The 14,854-nt window shown below is 35.2% G+C and overlaps 1 protein-coding gene across 1 annotated transcript in view; it reads right to left on the bottom strand.

The window, feature by feature from the left end:
- Drgx (Dorsal root ganglia homeobox) overlaps positions 1-14,854 on the bottom strand; it is a 45,440-nt gene that overhangs the window by 27,643 nt on the left and 2,943 nt on the right. Inside the window, exon 2 of the mRNA XM_068294820.1 lies at positions 5,631-5,754. Within this exon, the coding sequence (XP_068150921.1) occupies positions 5,631-5,727 (97 nt within the window). The 5' untranslated portion in view covers positions 5,728-5,754. The remainder of the gene's footprint in view (positions 1-5,630; positions 5,755-14,854) is intronic.

Here is a 14,854-nt window from a genome sequence, read left to right as displayed (position 1 = left end):
TAAAACTATGTAAAATATTATAAAAATATTGAAAACTGCATCCAAAGCTACTAAAGGGAGTTTAGGTGATATCTAAATTTACTATTGACTTAGATTGTTAATCATTATGATAAATAGTTGTATGTGTTATTAAAGCTACCAAATGACGATTAGGGAAAGAGATGAAAATTCGGTTGACTGAAAAGCTTTAACTAATGTATTGAATAAGAATACAAGTTGATTTCTATCAAGAATAAGAAGCATTAACCTGACTGCATTTGAATGCAGCGTTATATCTCCTGATAGAACGATCTGCTCTACTATTAGAGAAGTTAGTTTAGGAATGGAAAGACTTTGTAAGTACATTAATTTAATAGTCTATCATTAAATTTAATATACATATAGCCCCCCTGATGATGGGAGAAATGTGGTTAATGTTGTTAACGATTAATTCTCATACTTCCTTCCAATTTTTTGCCGCAGTGTACTTTTCTCGTTTTGGTCTCTGATTGCTTCACTTTGGCAGAATTTTAGTAGAGCGAAATTTTCATATATTTTTACCTTTACGTTTACGGGCTTGTGAAACATTTTCTAATTATTTTCATAATTAAATATTAATAAATGTGCCCCAACTTTCCTTATAGCGACACTTTATGTTAAGCTCTCTCGCACTTTCTCTCGCTCGTGCTATCTCTTTGAGAAAAACAACATTAGTGCGCATTATATGGATTCTCCAGGGAGTTAAAGCAGGTTGAAGGATGGCCAAAGGGTAGGATAACTAAAGATATTATAGAAGGGGCAAGGGAAGCGAATGTAGCGAGGGTTTGACCTGACCTTCAGCCCTGTTTGGCGCAAATGAATGGCAAGTAACAACATTTCAGCTAATCGGATTAGAGCAGCAGCAGCAGCAGCCGCCCAACAAGAACAACAACAAAAGTTGACACAACCTACACGAAAAACCGAGAGAGATAGACAGCCAAAAAAAAACAGAGTGAGAAAGAGAGACAGACGCAGAAAGAAAGAGAGTGAACGAGATAGAAATAGCGACTTTTGGTCTGAAGCAGCAGAGAAATTCAAATTAAATTTTGCAATTTGCTAGGCTAATTATTTATTTAAAATCAAATTGAAAATTAATTTTACAGCAAAAGAAGCAGATGAGAAAAACGAAAAGGAAGAAAGTATGAAAAGGTTGGCAAAAACTTTCAACTTTGCTTGCCCTCTCGCTCGCTCTCTCATCCTTCCTTCTGTCTCTGTCCATCTCTCTTTCTGTTTGGGGTCAAGTTTGGCCTGTCAACGCCTTTGCCTTCTGCCTGCTGCCCCTTTCATTTTGCCCCCCTCCCACCAACCATCTCTCCGTCACAACTTCTGGTTATAAAATATTTTATGGCATACAAAATGGCGTTCTGCCTGCTAGAAAATTCAATTAGCCAACAATTTTTGGGGCAACAGCTGCTGTTGGCTTTCAGCAAAGGAATTTGTTATTGAGAGTAGAGTGGAATGGAGTGAGGTGGAGTGGTGGAAATGGGTGTGGCATGTAGGCGAGTTGAAAGTCGAAGAGAGATTAAAATAAGTTAGACTTACTTGGGTCGACTTAAAAATGTATTGAAACTACACATTTTTTGTGTGTGAAAACTTTTTTAGTTTCCCCAAATTCTACATACTTAAACAGTTATTAAAAAAATATTCTGGTAACTGGCTATGGTAAACTATTCTCTCAACCCTTAATTTTTAAAGTTTTCAACTTATTTAAAGTTATGACTTAATATCTAATAATATAATTACGACTTTGTTTTGTTAGTTTTATGTAAAATACTGTAGAAACTAACACTAGATTGTTTATTTAACAAAATATCCTTCTGACAAAACGTTTTTGTAAATGATGATGAAAATCTATGGCAATAAAAGTTACGTCAGGAGCGGATCCTCGGAAGGAAAAATGAGGGCAATTTCTAAGATTTTGACCCATGAAAAGGGGTAAACTTCTAGAAGTTATGTATATCTTGATAAGCTAAATCAAATATATGCTCGACCATAGAATCGTATCGAATTCATTTTTTTAGTGTTAGAGCCAAGTGTCTTATATAATCCTAAAATATTTAGTTTTGGTTGTTCGTGAGTCGTATGTCCATAGAAAAGTAAACTCAATGAAGTAAAGGCGAAGTTTCATTCTTTCCAGTTCTTCAAACCTAAGCATTAATTTCGGTTGTTCAAGAACAAATACGAGTTGAGCTCTCTGCAGTGTATATAGTAAAGTCATGAATAGTCAATTTCCTATTTATGGAATATTGAATAATTTGTTATGAATGAAAGAAAAAATTGCGTTAAACTATAAAGTTTTGATAATGCGTTTCGGTAGTTCAAGGTCCAATAAGAAAACCTGATTTTGCTTTGGAATTGATAAATAGGAATCCTGAATCGTTTTGGATATTCAAGAATATATATTTAGTTCTTTGGCGCAACATAAAAAACCTTTCATTTAAAATTGAAATGTCTAAGCTTATTTCACCGAGATTTATGTTAAGAAAATCACAAATTGTAATGTTAAAAGTAACCTTAAGCATTGCTGAATATTAAATCTAAGTTCTAAGCTTTTGATAAAACATTTTAACACTCGTTTGATTTGGTTTTGTCTACAAGTAAAACCGCAATGAAATTAGATTTAGTCTTTCTTCTACTCCATCAGAAGTCAGTTTAGCCTCTGCAGCAATTCTTGGCCTGTTGTCTGTGGCACCCCCTTCCCCTTCTTGTTATAATAAACTTTTCCTCTGACAGACTCTCTCTGTACATATATAATTGAATCAGAAAGAATGAAAAAAAAAAAACGCTTCGCCTCAACTCAATCGATAATCGGGCGAACCATGATGGGGAAACGATGGGGAAGTGTTGGGCACAAGGAGTGGCCAAAAGGCAAAGTCAAGCAAACGTGAACGTGTCAGAGTAAGTGAGTGAGTGAGAGATTCGAATTCGAATTGGAATTGAAATTGGTTGGAGTTGGCTGGTTGGTTTTTTTTTTTTTTTGTAATATTCCAGATATCTTTCTTTTATTTTTGTGATTTTTTTTTTTTTTTTGGATTTCATTTTATGCAATTATCGCGGGCAAAGCGTTAATGCTTTGGCATGCAAATTTTTTTTTTGTAACGCTGCTGTGGAATGTGAAGTGTTTTACCCTACTCCCTGAGTGTATATGAGTGTGTGTGTGTGTGAGTTTTCGTCAGATTTCGTCAGGGCCATTTATCAAAATCAAAGTGCCACCTGCCGACGAAATAGTTTATTGATTTTCATTTTGCCATTTTTTGTTTTAGACACTCTATAAAAGGCACCGCCATAGCCAAAAGTGTCGCATAAATTGCTCTGCGCATTTAAGTTGCCGGCTCAAAGCGGCATCTAATGGGATTAGCCACGATGAAGACGACGGCAAAGTTATAAGAGGGGAGTGAGAGCCGCCATCGCCCCCCCCTCTTACAGACATTTATAATGCATGACCAATGTAAGCACTCGTAAGTAGTATAGCTATGCACGTTTTCACTCCTCTCTCTCTCTCTCTCTCTCTCTCTGTGTTACTCTCCCTTTCATCTTTAATCCAAATCAAGGTGCAAATTCTATTTACCATTTGACTTATTCAATATGACAGCATTTTTCGTTAGACTGTAACTTAAATCACATGTCCAGATGAGGGATGAGTGCGGGGAAAGAAATATAAGCAGGTGTCTCTAATTTGATTTATACACACAAATTGACGGCGAAAATATTCGGGCATAACTTCAATCAAACTGACTGAGTAGAAAAGTGATGAGACTTAAGGCAAACCGCATTCAATATGGAAAAGTATTTCAATATTCGAGTGAACCAAATTTATGGAATTCGGAAATTTAATTGGCATCTTTAGAAACTTTAGTTCCATAAGACAAAAGATGACTTAAGTTGTTTATTCATTGGGATATTTTGTTCGAGTGAATATAGGAGTAAATGTATGATTAAATATATTAAATATCATCATAAATATAGTCATTCCCTGAAAAATACTAATTTAATTACTGTTTAAATGAATATTGTTATTATTATTATTATTATAAGTATAGGATATAGTTGAAAACTATCAACCTAACCATATTTTTACAAGCAAAAGGCCTTCAGCTTATACGAAAACTACATACATACAATGGCCTGGGATTCGAACCCGGATCCTCGTTGTTCAGTTGCCCAAATGACTGGGCCATTTAGAGAACTCATCTACCGAGGACTGCACAAATGAATATATTTGAATGAATTTAGGAATGATATGAATAATAGTTCAAATAAGTATTTGATCAATGAATATATTATTGAATCAATGATTGTACTTATAAATCAATATAGTAAATGAACTTGCGTCTGAACACCCATTCATTGCCTGAATATATGAATAACTGATAAACTGTTGAATGAATACGAAAATAAATCCACATTTGACTGAATATTATAAAAAAGGAGTATTCAATCTTTATCCTTTGATATGATACGCAATAATCGTTTAATTTGCTTATGCCTACGATGTAATTTGATCGAAAAATATCTTTCGAATAATTGAATTGTTTGGGGAACTAATTACTCAAAAAATCGACTCATAGAATATTTAGACTTATGATTCAAAAGAAACAGAAAACGACTAAAAAGAACATAAGATAACAAATATCTAATCTATCAAAAGCAAATAAAACCCTTAAAACCCTTGGGTTCTTTAGACGTAAGTTAAATTTGGCTTAAGATCTTATCATAAGACTCTAACTCAGGAAGAGATATTGTCGATATTGTTTTTTTATACGGACTTCCGTATATGCAGACTACTCCAGCCACTGAAAATGGTCCCAGCTACATAAAAATGGATAGTTTTGGTGCTTCTCAATGTCTTTTTTAATCGATACATTGAAAAATTGAGTATAAATCAATGCCTGGATCAATATTTGGGTTTATTGTTTGTTGTACAGTTCCATAAAGAAAGAAAATTTAGCATCGATCCATCAAATAAAATCATTCTTATGTGTGCGAATTCTCTAAATAGTGAGTATTGGAACCCCGTGTATAAAAAGTAAAGAAAAATTACATTTAAAAATTAACATGAACTATAAAAATGTCCTCTAAGCATTTTAACCAAGTCATAAAAATGTCCTCTAAGCATTTTAAACAAGTCAAGAAAAGCCTCGGCCAGTAACTCTTACAATCAAATGTAACCTTTGGTATTAAAGTCTCAAACAAGTGTACAACCAACCAAACTAACAACCAACAGTCAGTCAGTCACCACTTTTACCATAATTCCCATTCCACCCCCGTCCCACTTTCCCATCGTTCAAAGGCAGAACAAACTTTTCGACAAACAGGAATAAAAAAAAATAAAAGGCAAAGTAATAATAATACGAAAACTCTCGACATGTGCGCCCATGAAATCTGATATGGGCAGCTCACAGAGAGGGAAACAGATAGATTCCATCCCCTTTCCACTGGATCTGGTCTGTTGTTAACCCTCGTGCCGTTAATAGAATAATTCGTTAATGTAACTAGACGATACAAGGCGATTATCATTGGCTTTTTATCTCAAATTTTTCGATTTTCGAATTGCACTTTTGGCAGTGAGAACGATCTGATAGGATCCTACATACATCTGTTCCAGTACTTACATGGATGCGTGGCAGCAAATGGATAGTCCAATGTTGGCAGCCTTGGTGGATGCGGTCCACAGGGATGCAGGGCGGGCGGACATTGATAACAAAACATTCCTCTGCCCGCAGCTGCAGGACCGAGCTGAAACAAAGAGAAGCAAAGATAGAGTGAGATATGTAGAGATTCATTTTTAAATTGCATGTAATTTTTATTAATTTACTTGCCAATCACGTAAAAAAAAAAAAAATAAAATAAAAAAAAAACTGAACTGAAACTTGTAATTTAAATACACAATTCAATTGAAGAACAAAAATGCGGGCTGTGCCTCCGACTGGGCGACGCCAGAGAATATGAAATGCACCTCAAAATGTCAACCAGAGACACAGAGAGAAAGAGAGAGAGAGAGAGAAGAATTCAAAACTCAATTCGATTCAATTAAAGACAATTACCAGGGCCTTATGACAAATAATCATCTCATGTATGTAGCTATATAGAATCGATTTGTGTACCGATTCGATACGAATCGATTCTTCTTGCATCTTTTGTCTTATTGCAGTCACTCAAACGAAACTCGTCTTTCTCATAGTCATCATCATCATCATCATCATCATCATCATCATCATTATCATCGTTGTCGTCTGCATACAATTAAATTGTCCTCAAACGAATCAATTGATTTAAATTAATTGCATTTGCCGCAAAAGAGAGAAGAATTGTAACTGTTTGTTGTTGTTGTTGTTCAGCAGACAGTTGATGAACTGACATCTTTTGCCACAGTTGCGTTTTGGCGCTAGGCCATCTTTCTTAGATATTAATTAGCCGAGGAATGCATAACCATCACAATGCATCGCATCACATCACAGGGTCACATCACAAATAGGAAAAGAAAGAAATGCTACTCACTGGGTGGTAGGGAAAGTTCTTCAAAGACAATGCAAGAAAGGCATCTCTCAAACTATAGATCATCAGATAAAAGAGTTAAAAGTAAATGTAAGAGATCTTTGTGGGAACGAAATTCAGTTCGATTAAACAATTTTCTTCAACACAAGATGAAAAGAGGGGTATAAGGAGGCAAAATTTCAATTTGCAATTGAACAAATTAACATTCAGTTACCTTAGTTAACTATCATTTTATACAGAGTCATGGAAACATAGGATAGAAATTATAGTAAATTTTAAAAAGGAAAGAAAACTATCACTGTATCCTTAGAGAGAGAGAGAGAGAGACATTTCCAAAGTTGAAGGAATATTCCAAATACATGCTTATCTAAATATACTTTGTTTAAGTTGGATAAGTCTTGATTAACTTGATAATTTACCAGTTGATAAGTTAAAGTTAGTCCTACGGACTCATGTATTATCTAGAATCTAGATATAAGTATCGTCGGCAGTGTCCTTAAAGGTAAAACATATGCCTCTCGATGCCTAGATTTCGAGATTAAAACATAATTTTCAATTCATGGGCACCAAAATATAGCTATTAATATTCTCTTGTTCAGATGTATTAGATTTTTGGAATAGATTTTTTGATTTTGCCTATTTTCATTTTCAAATTTCCGATTCCTGGGGACATTAAAATTTCAAAAATCAATTTCAGAAATAGCATTCTGATTTGATTTAAAAGTAACACCCAGGGGCTGGCACACACACACACACACACACCGCAAAGCTCTTTCATCCTGTCCCTCTTACTTTTGTGGATATGACCTCTATGGGTATGGGATACAACTGACTATCTGACTAGTGCCTATTTAATATGGCCCGAAAATAATTCAGCATAAATTATTCAATGGAAATTAATTCACTAACAACACCAGTAACCAGTTAGTCAGGCATTCATCCTAACTACCTGGCCATCGGACACGCTCTGCTCGTCTCCTCTTCACCCATTACCGCTCTCTATACTCTCGGTTGATGGCACTAAAACTTTGGCTCATAGTTCGGTTGTACGGAACACTGGAGCTTGCTGGAGTGCCGCATGTGCAACATTAGACACGAAATGGCAATTTTCCATTTGGCAAATGAGTTTTGCGGCCGACGGACTCCAAATATAACAATTATGCAAAATTACAAATTCTCACAATTCTAATGGAATGTGCCCCGCCCGACCCACCACCAGCAGCAGCAGCACCAGTAGCAACCCATTCCCCTGGCCAGGTGATGATGCGATGTTGCCTCCTGATGTTGTCCTCCACTAAATGGAAATTTATTGGCGCCGCTCGTCGAGGGACAATATTCGAGGCCCAGCTGGGTCCACCGCGTTGTCATTCCCGAACCCCGCTTCACCACCCCCCTTAGTGTTAAATTATTTTGCGTGTGTAAATTTGGCGGAAATAGTCTGTAACATGATATGCTAACACTTGTGGTTCACACACAGGGTGGCTTGGGTTGGTATTGGGCCTGGCTTTGGGTTTTGGGACACACGACCGAACCGAGTCATAAATAAAATTTTCATACAACATTCCGTTTCGCTTCTATTTTTGTAATTTTTGTTTTTTGTTTTTAATAAATTTACTCAAATAAATTAAAATGTTGTGCAGGGGGCAACAACAATATTTTCTGAATTTTAATTGCAATTGAAATGCAACTCTGGCATCGTGATGATGATCTATACACACACACAGGAAATGGATATGGAATGAGAATCATTATTAATATATTAATATGTTTTTTTGGGGAAATGACAATCTGTGAAATGAAAATCACATAGAAGTTAAGGTAGATTTCAGACCAAGAAAGGGAAATCGTTAGTTAATAAAGTTTTGGAAATTTGTTAATCAACTAAGAAATAAAATGAAAAATCAAAGAAATAATTCAGACCAAATGTTTTATCTAGCAAAAGTTAAGTTTCTTATGAAAATGAATCAATCAAATATATGATCTTTAATAAGGGAAAAGGAACCACATCAATAATGTTTCTTACCCAAACTTGTCTCTAAATCAAAATAAATCTTTCTATGTTATACACTTTTCTATTATGTTCGTGGTAATTATTCAGTTATTCTATTTTACTCTAAAACTTTGGCACAGATATATAATATATAAGACATTCACTTTTTACTTGAAAACGGATTATAATGTCATTGCCATCCAAGACTTGTTAGTAAACTCTGCTGATACAATAACCGTCTTACAATATTTCACGGTATTTTGTAATCCTAACAACCGTATCTAAGAATATAGCTAATTCAATTTGAGTTATAAAAAACGTGTAAGTTTTCTTACACGTTTTATGAAAATATTTAGACTATGTCTTTTAATTAGTCATGGTTAATATAATGGAGTGTTAGGTTCATAGATTCTCCAGAATTTTTATATGGCTAGACTTCTGAGAGGGGAAAAAGAAGACAATTTTAATGTAGTCTTCTTAGGGAAAGATTCTATTTCGTCTTCAGTATCCCTTTACTCCAAGATCATCAGATGACTCTCCTTGGATTCTCCCATGCCCTAGCATACTCCATTTCGGTGAAGCTTAAAATACAATTTGTCTGACGCTTTTGTCTCTCTGGCTAATCCTGGAGCTCTGATTGAATTTTCACCGTTTTTCGGACAGAAACTACCGAAACTGCAACTCTGTTGGCTTGACTCACTCACTGCACATGCAGAACAACAAAGGCTTACCACACAGATTTTCCATCTGCCGCACAATTCTCCTTCACCACCTTCTTCTCATCTAGTTGCTGCCTTGATTACTTTGCCGTTCGAAATCGTTTCGCTGTTTAGTGCGCACTTAATTCAGTTTCGGTTGCCATATACCGTCCAGTTTGGTTTGTTTGCCATCAAATGTGTGTGTGTGTGAGAGTGTTTGAGTGTTGGTGTTGCATTGTCTAGGCCACACACACACGCACACACAAAGTTACCAGCACACACACTTGGACACTTCTGGCAAGTGCATTTCGTGCAATTGGATAATTGCATTTGGCTTGGCGTTAGCCTCTCTCCCTCTCTCTATCAATCTCCCTACTTCTCTTCTAATAGAGAAAGCGACAGATGCAACACCAAAAACAGGACAACAACAACAACTACTACAAGAGTTGGCAGAATATTGGAATCTTGTCAACGCGAATGCGTTGCACGAACATGGAAATTTAATCTGCGGGAGGAAAGGTGTGAACAATTAGCCAAACGCCTCCTAAAAGTAGGCAATTTTGATTCCATCTTTAAAGGTTTGGTTAATTTCGGATGTTATTTAGCAGTAGAATGGCAAATAACTAAGGGATAAATTAAGAGAATAAGAGAATAACAGTTAAATATCTCAACAAATAGTAGTCTATACTTAAACTTTGGAGAATTATGGTGAATTTTGTTCTGTAAAATGTTTCCTGAGAAGAAACATTTTAAACTCCATGAGAAGAAACTAGTGAGGTTTATGTAAAAACTGTCACGTTATCAGGACTTCAAGGAGCACTAACAGTTTTACTGACATAGAGGTGTATGGATCACTTTAAAGATTGGTATAACTCGGTTTTAAACTTATCAAGTTAGTGAATGAGTATAGCTCTTATATTGATCTGAAAGAACTACATATATAAAACACGGCCTCACAGAAGTTATTAGATAGAATTGCAGTAAAAACGAAACGAAACTAATTATCTCAAGACAAGTTGTATGTGACTCGTTTGTATAACAGTAGATACTTAAAACTTGTAGGTCTGTATAATAGTCTTTTAAACAGTTCCTTTAACAGAGGTTTTAAGACTTAGTCTATTAAAATGCGTGTGTATAACAGTTTGCTCGTATAAAAGTCTTTCAATTTTCATAACAGTTAGAAACAACGATTCTTGCATTGTTTCGTAGTAGTTAAAGTTTGTATAACAGTTTGTATGACAGTGTGCAAAACAACTTCAAACACCATCAGAGTAACTTTCTGTCATTTCCATCTTTCCGTCATGCTTTCTTTTCAGCAGTGTTTCTTCTTTCTCTTTTGCTCTTCTATATACCATGACCCCTATCTCCCGATCCCCACATTATCCTTCATTCTGCTGGGTGTTGCTCTGGCTGATTGACTTGTGTTTTCATTTTTAATTTGGTTAATTCAAATTAATCAAGCGACAGTTGATAATTTGTTTGCCTTTTTTTCTCCATTATTTTCATTTTCGCTGTCTGCAAAATGCATTTTGTTTGGAAAAGTGCATTGGCATTGGCATCGTGGCAGCAGTTCCTCATGCATATTCATATACATCTGCATACATATATACATACATATATGTATATATATGTGCTATATGAGAATCAGCATAGTCCAGAGACAGACAGATTGAGAGAAAGAGAGATGCATTCGCATTTCCCACTTTGTTGTTTGTTCAATTAATGCAATTGCTCGCTTCGTTGTTGTTTTTGTTGTTGTTTGACATTATTAATTTATATTTATATGAGTTTTTATATAGCAGCAGCTGTTGCATAATGTGAAGTCGCCTGTTGCAAATTGTATTACATTTTGATGCGTTTTAATTAATTTTGACTTAATTTTCCATATTTCCTCCACCCGCCCTTTTCTACTTAATGTAGTCAGAAAGATTCCAAGAAATTAGATTTATAATAAATTTGATAATATCGGCTACTTTTTAAAACTATTCCAAACTATTCCAAAAATTGAATTTTATGAGTTTTTATCTCTCTTTGTATTGGGAACTATTATTATATCTAATTATTAAGTCAAATTCATAAAAATCAACATCAAACAACTTAAATTTGTGTCATTAAGATAAGATTAGAAACCGCCATTCAGAAATTTAGGTAGAATAATGAAACAGTTATCAAATGTCAGAGATAAGATTACAAAATGGAAACTGCATTGTTTAGACTAATTAGAGACTAAACTAGAGAAAATATCTAAGGTAGCAATGAGAATTAGTTCTACACACATTGAGAATAATTTAGAATGAAAATAGAATAAAGCTTTAGAATCTTCCTCAATACTTCTTTAGTCAGATTAAGAGACAAAGTATCAAAGTTATCCTACATAAAGGATTCACCTGGTTTTTATTATTTAAGTGACCTTTGTTCTTCACTTAACCACATGTTCTCAATTCAGTTGATACCACCCACACTTAACCCACATTTTGCATTGTAGTTCTCTAATCATCCTGTAATTGCCAAGGTCAAACGACGTATAACGTCATTAGAAGATCCCCTCACGAACCTAATAGACTTATCGGTCTGGCTGAATCTCGCCAACTCGCCAAAATCGCGACTAAACGAGACACTCAACTGACATAATTCGCCGGTTTTGAGCTTCAAAGACTAGCCAGACCGAGCAGACACTGCCAGTCGTCCATTCAGTTCATTTCCCATATGACCATGCCTATGTCTATTCCTATGTATGTATCTATCCACGTGCGCTCCCTGCCTATTCAGATGCCGCTCCTCTTCTATGCCTGCCCCCCCATCCCGCTGGCATTAGAGCCACTTAAACGCATTTGCAAAATTGTCTGCCCGCCCACCCACACACACACACACACACCCACACACACATACAAAAAAACCAACATTTTGCTTTACTTTTTTTTTGCTTCTGCTCTTTGTTTTTGTGGCAAAAACTAAAACCCGCTATAATTTTCAACTGAGGTGATGTGATACTACTGCAAGTGGAGAGACAATTTGCTAGTGTATGGTGTAAGGAGGGGGTGAGAGGTAGGGAAAGTGCATATGGATACTCAGTTGATGAGGTTATCACTGTAGCAACGTGCATCCGTTTTTAGAATAATCAAACTATGTAAACTGACGCAGGTTTTATGCCAGAATTGCAAATGCAACTGATTTCTAGACGACTAGATGAGTAGGTTGCTCATGGACAGTGAAGACTTGATAGAATGCCAACAAATGGTTGGTGGTATATGTCCGAGTAGCATATTATATTGATAAGGTGGTATTTTGTGGAAGTTTTACTCTTTAACTTTGTAGCCGAAAAGATTCAAGGAATTTTCTTTACGAATTATTGTTAAACAGAGTCTTTTTCTTAAACAAAAGTTTAATTTACTAATCTAAGAGCTAAGTTATGGTTTTTTTGAGGAAGGAAACTTATCTTAATATATTGAAAACTCTTTGATAACTGTAGTCTTTAGTCTATTGAGAACTTAGCTAGATAAGTTAAGAGCTTTATAGACAAATTGAATTTTGAAGACTTGCAAACATTTTCTTGAGAAATTGAAAGTTAGAATTTATCCTTCAATTTGATTTTTCCTTATATGTAAAATAGTCCTCTAGACAGGGTTTTTTTCAGTTAGAAAGTTAGAAAAACTTTCACATTTAGCCAATTTTCACTGTACATTCAAGGTATCACAGTGTTGATTGCAGTTTTGCGGTTTTTGGTTCGTTCTCTTCTGGTTTTCATTTTTTTGTGTTTTGTCTCGCGGCGCATTAAGCGAATTTGCGAGGTTCGAATTTGATTGTGTCAATTGGCTCGCGCCTAGACTCAACACAACTCAACTCAAAATGATACCAGCCATCCTCAGTCCCTCACCCTCACACCTCCTTGACCCACCTCTCTCCAGTCTGTCTCCTGTTGTAGGAGGCAAACCAAAATCTACCTACATTGCAAAAAATCAGCTGTAAATTGAATTATGCACCCGCTGATTCGTTCTCTTTTTGTGCTTATTCAACTCGATCCGTGTCCAAGTGTCACCCTTCAGTTCTATATATATTTAAATGTCTCTTGGTGGGTGGGGGAAGAGACCGCCCGCATTTGAAGGGGAGAATATTGTGGGAAGGGGTAACTGATCTCTCCCTGCAGTTTTTTTGGTTTTTGTTTTTTTGAGCTGTTGCATGATTTTTCGTTTCGTCTTTATTATAATAAATATTTTGATTGAATTTTCTGTTTAATTAAAACAAATTGTTTTATGCATAGATGAGGGAGAACAAAAAAACCAAACAGAAGAAGAAGAAGGGGCTTGGTTGGGGGTAAGATATGGCAGGAGGGGAACGAGGTTTTGTTCTTTCTTTGGCCTTAATGTGAGGCCGATTAAATAATTTACAAAAAACATGACAAATTTTCGAGAAGGGTGAATATAATTTGAACATGAAATTAATTGATTCGATTTTGTGAATATCATGTAAATATTTAACTTTATATAATACTATATAATATATCATCTCTTGGGTGTTTCAAATCGAAAGAAAGAGTGTGTGAATTAAGACATTATAAATGATTTTATTTGGTAAGAACAAAGAAGATGGGAAGATGAAAAATTAAGAACTAAGCTTTCAAATCTTTAAACCTTTCCATTGTTGGCCTTAATACTTATTCTATGTTATATCTTTAAAAAAGTTGAATGCGATTTACTTAATTTTTTCCTAAGAGCGAATTATAATCTATTTTGATCAAGCTAAAAGTCAATCAAGGATTGAAATTGGATCAGTTTTAATATCAAGGCATTTCGTTGTTACATTAAGACAAATCTTAAACGTGGCTTAGTCTTTTGAGAGATATATATATTTGAACTTCAGTTATGTGATCTATAGTTTTTGAATTTTTGAATTTGATAAGTTGTTTATCTAAAAGTTATCAAATTCAATCGGCCTGAAATTCATAAGGCCCGAAATCAAGTTATAAGATTTTAGTTTATATTCAGATCTTTAGAAACGATGAACAATTCTAATATGTGTTTTCATTTAAATCCATATAGGGTTCTTAAACTAATGAACATTCTAATTAATAATATTCCAAAGATTCTTTTTCACTTTGAATTACATCTTTTCATTTCATCATGTTCATACAAAAATCGGCATTGAACATTATCTAATATCTTTGCCATCGATTTCAATTCATTCATCCTCATCTAAGCAATTTCTCAATTTCCATCAATTAGGCCAACTTGATTCGCTTTTCGAAAATAAATATCAATATTCAATAGTCAATTCAATCAAGCAATCAATAAACATGGCAACTAACCTAACCTATACTCCCCCCCACCCCCCCACTACCTACCTCCCCCCACCACCACCCCACACAGTAGCCGTGTGTGTATATGAAAAACGATAATTCTATTTGCTAAATTTAAATACGCCAAATTGTATTTCAGCTTTTAGCTCCTCCTTCTTCATCTCTGGCTGCTGTGTCGCCTCTCCTCCGCCTCATCCACTGTGATGCCCCCTAATTGAGTTGAATGGCGAAACTCCAATTCGACTCCAATTGGATGTAGCTCCAATAAACTGGGATGAATGGAAGAATAAAGGTGGTTCGGGGGGGTCACATCCAGTGGAGCGTCCAATGTTGAACGTTTGCATGGCTGCCAATTAATTT

This window comes from Drosophila tropicalis, unplaced genomic scaffold, assembly GCF_018151085.1.
Source record: "Drosophila tropicalis isolate 14030-0801.00 unplaced genomic scaffold, ASM1815108v1 contig_845, whole genome shotgun sequence".
NCBI classification, from domain to species: domain Eukaryota; kingdom Metazoa; phylum Arthropoda; class Insecta; order Diptera; family Drosophilidae; genus Drosophila; species Drosophila tropicalis.
The sequence above is the reverse complement of the archived record's forward strand: the minus strand, read 5'-3'. Positions and strand labels throughout refer to the sequence as shown.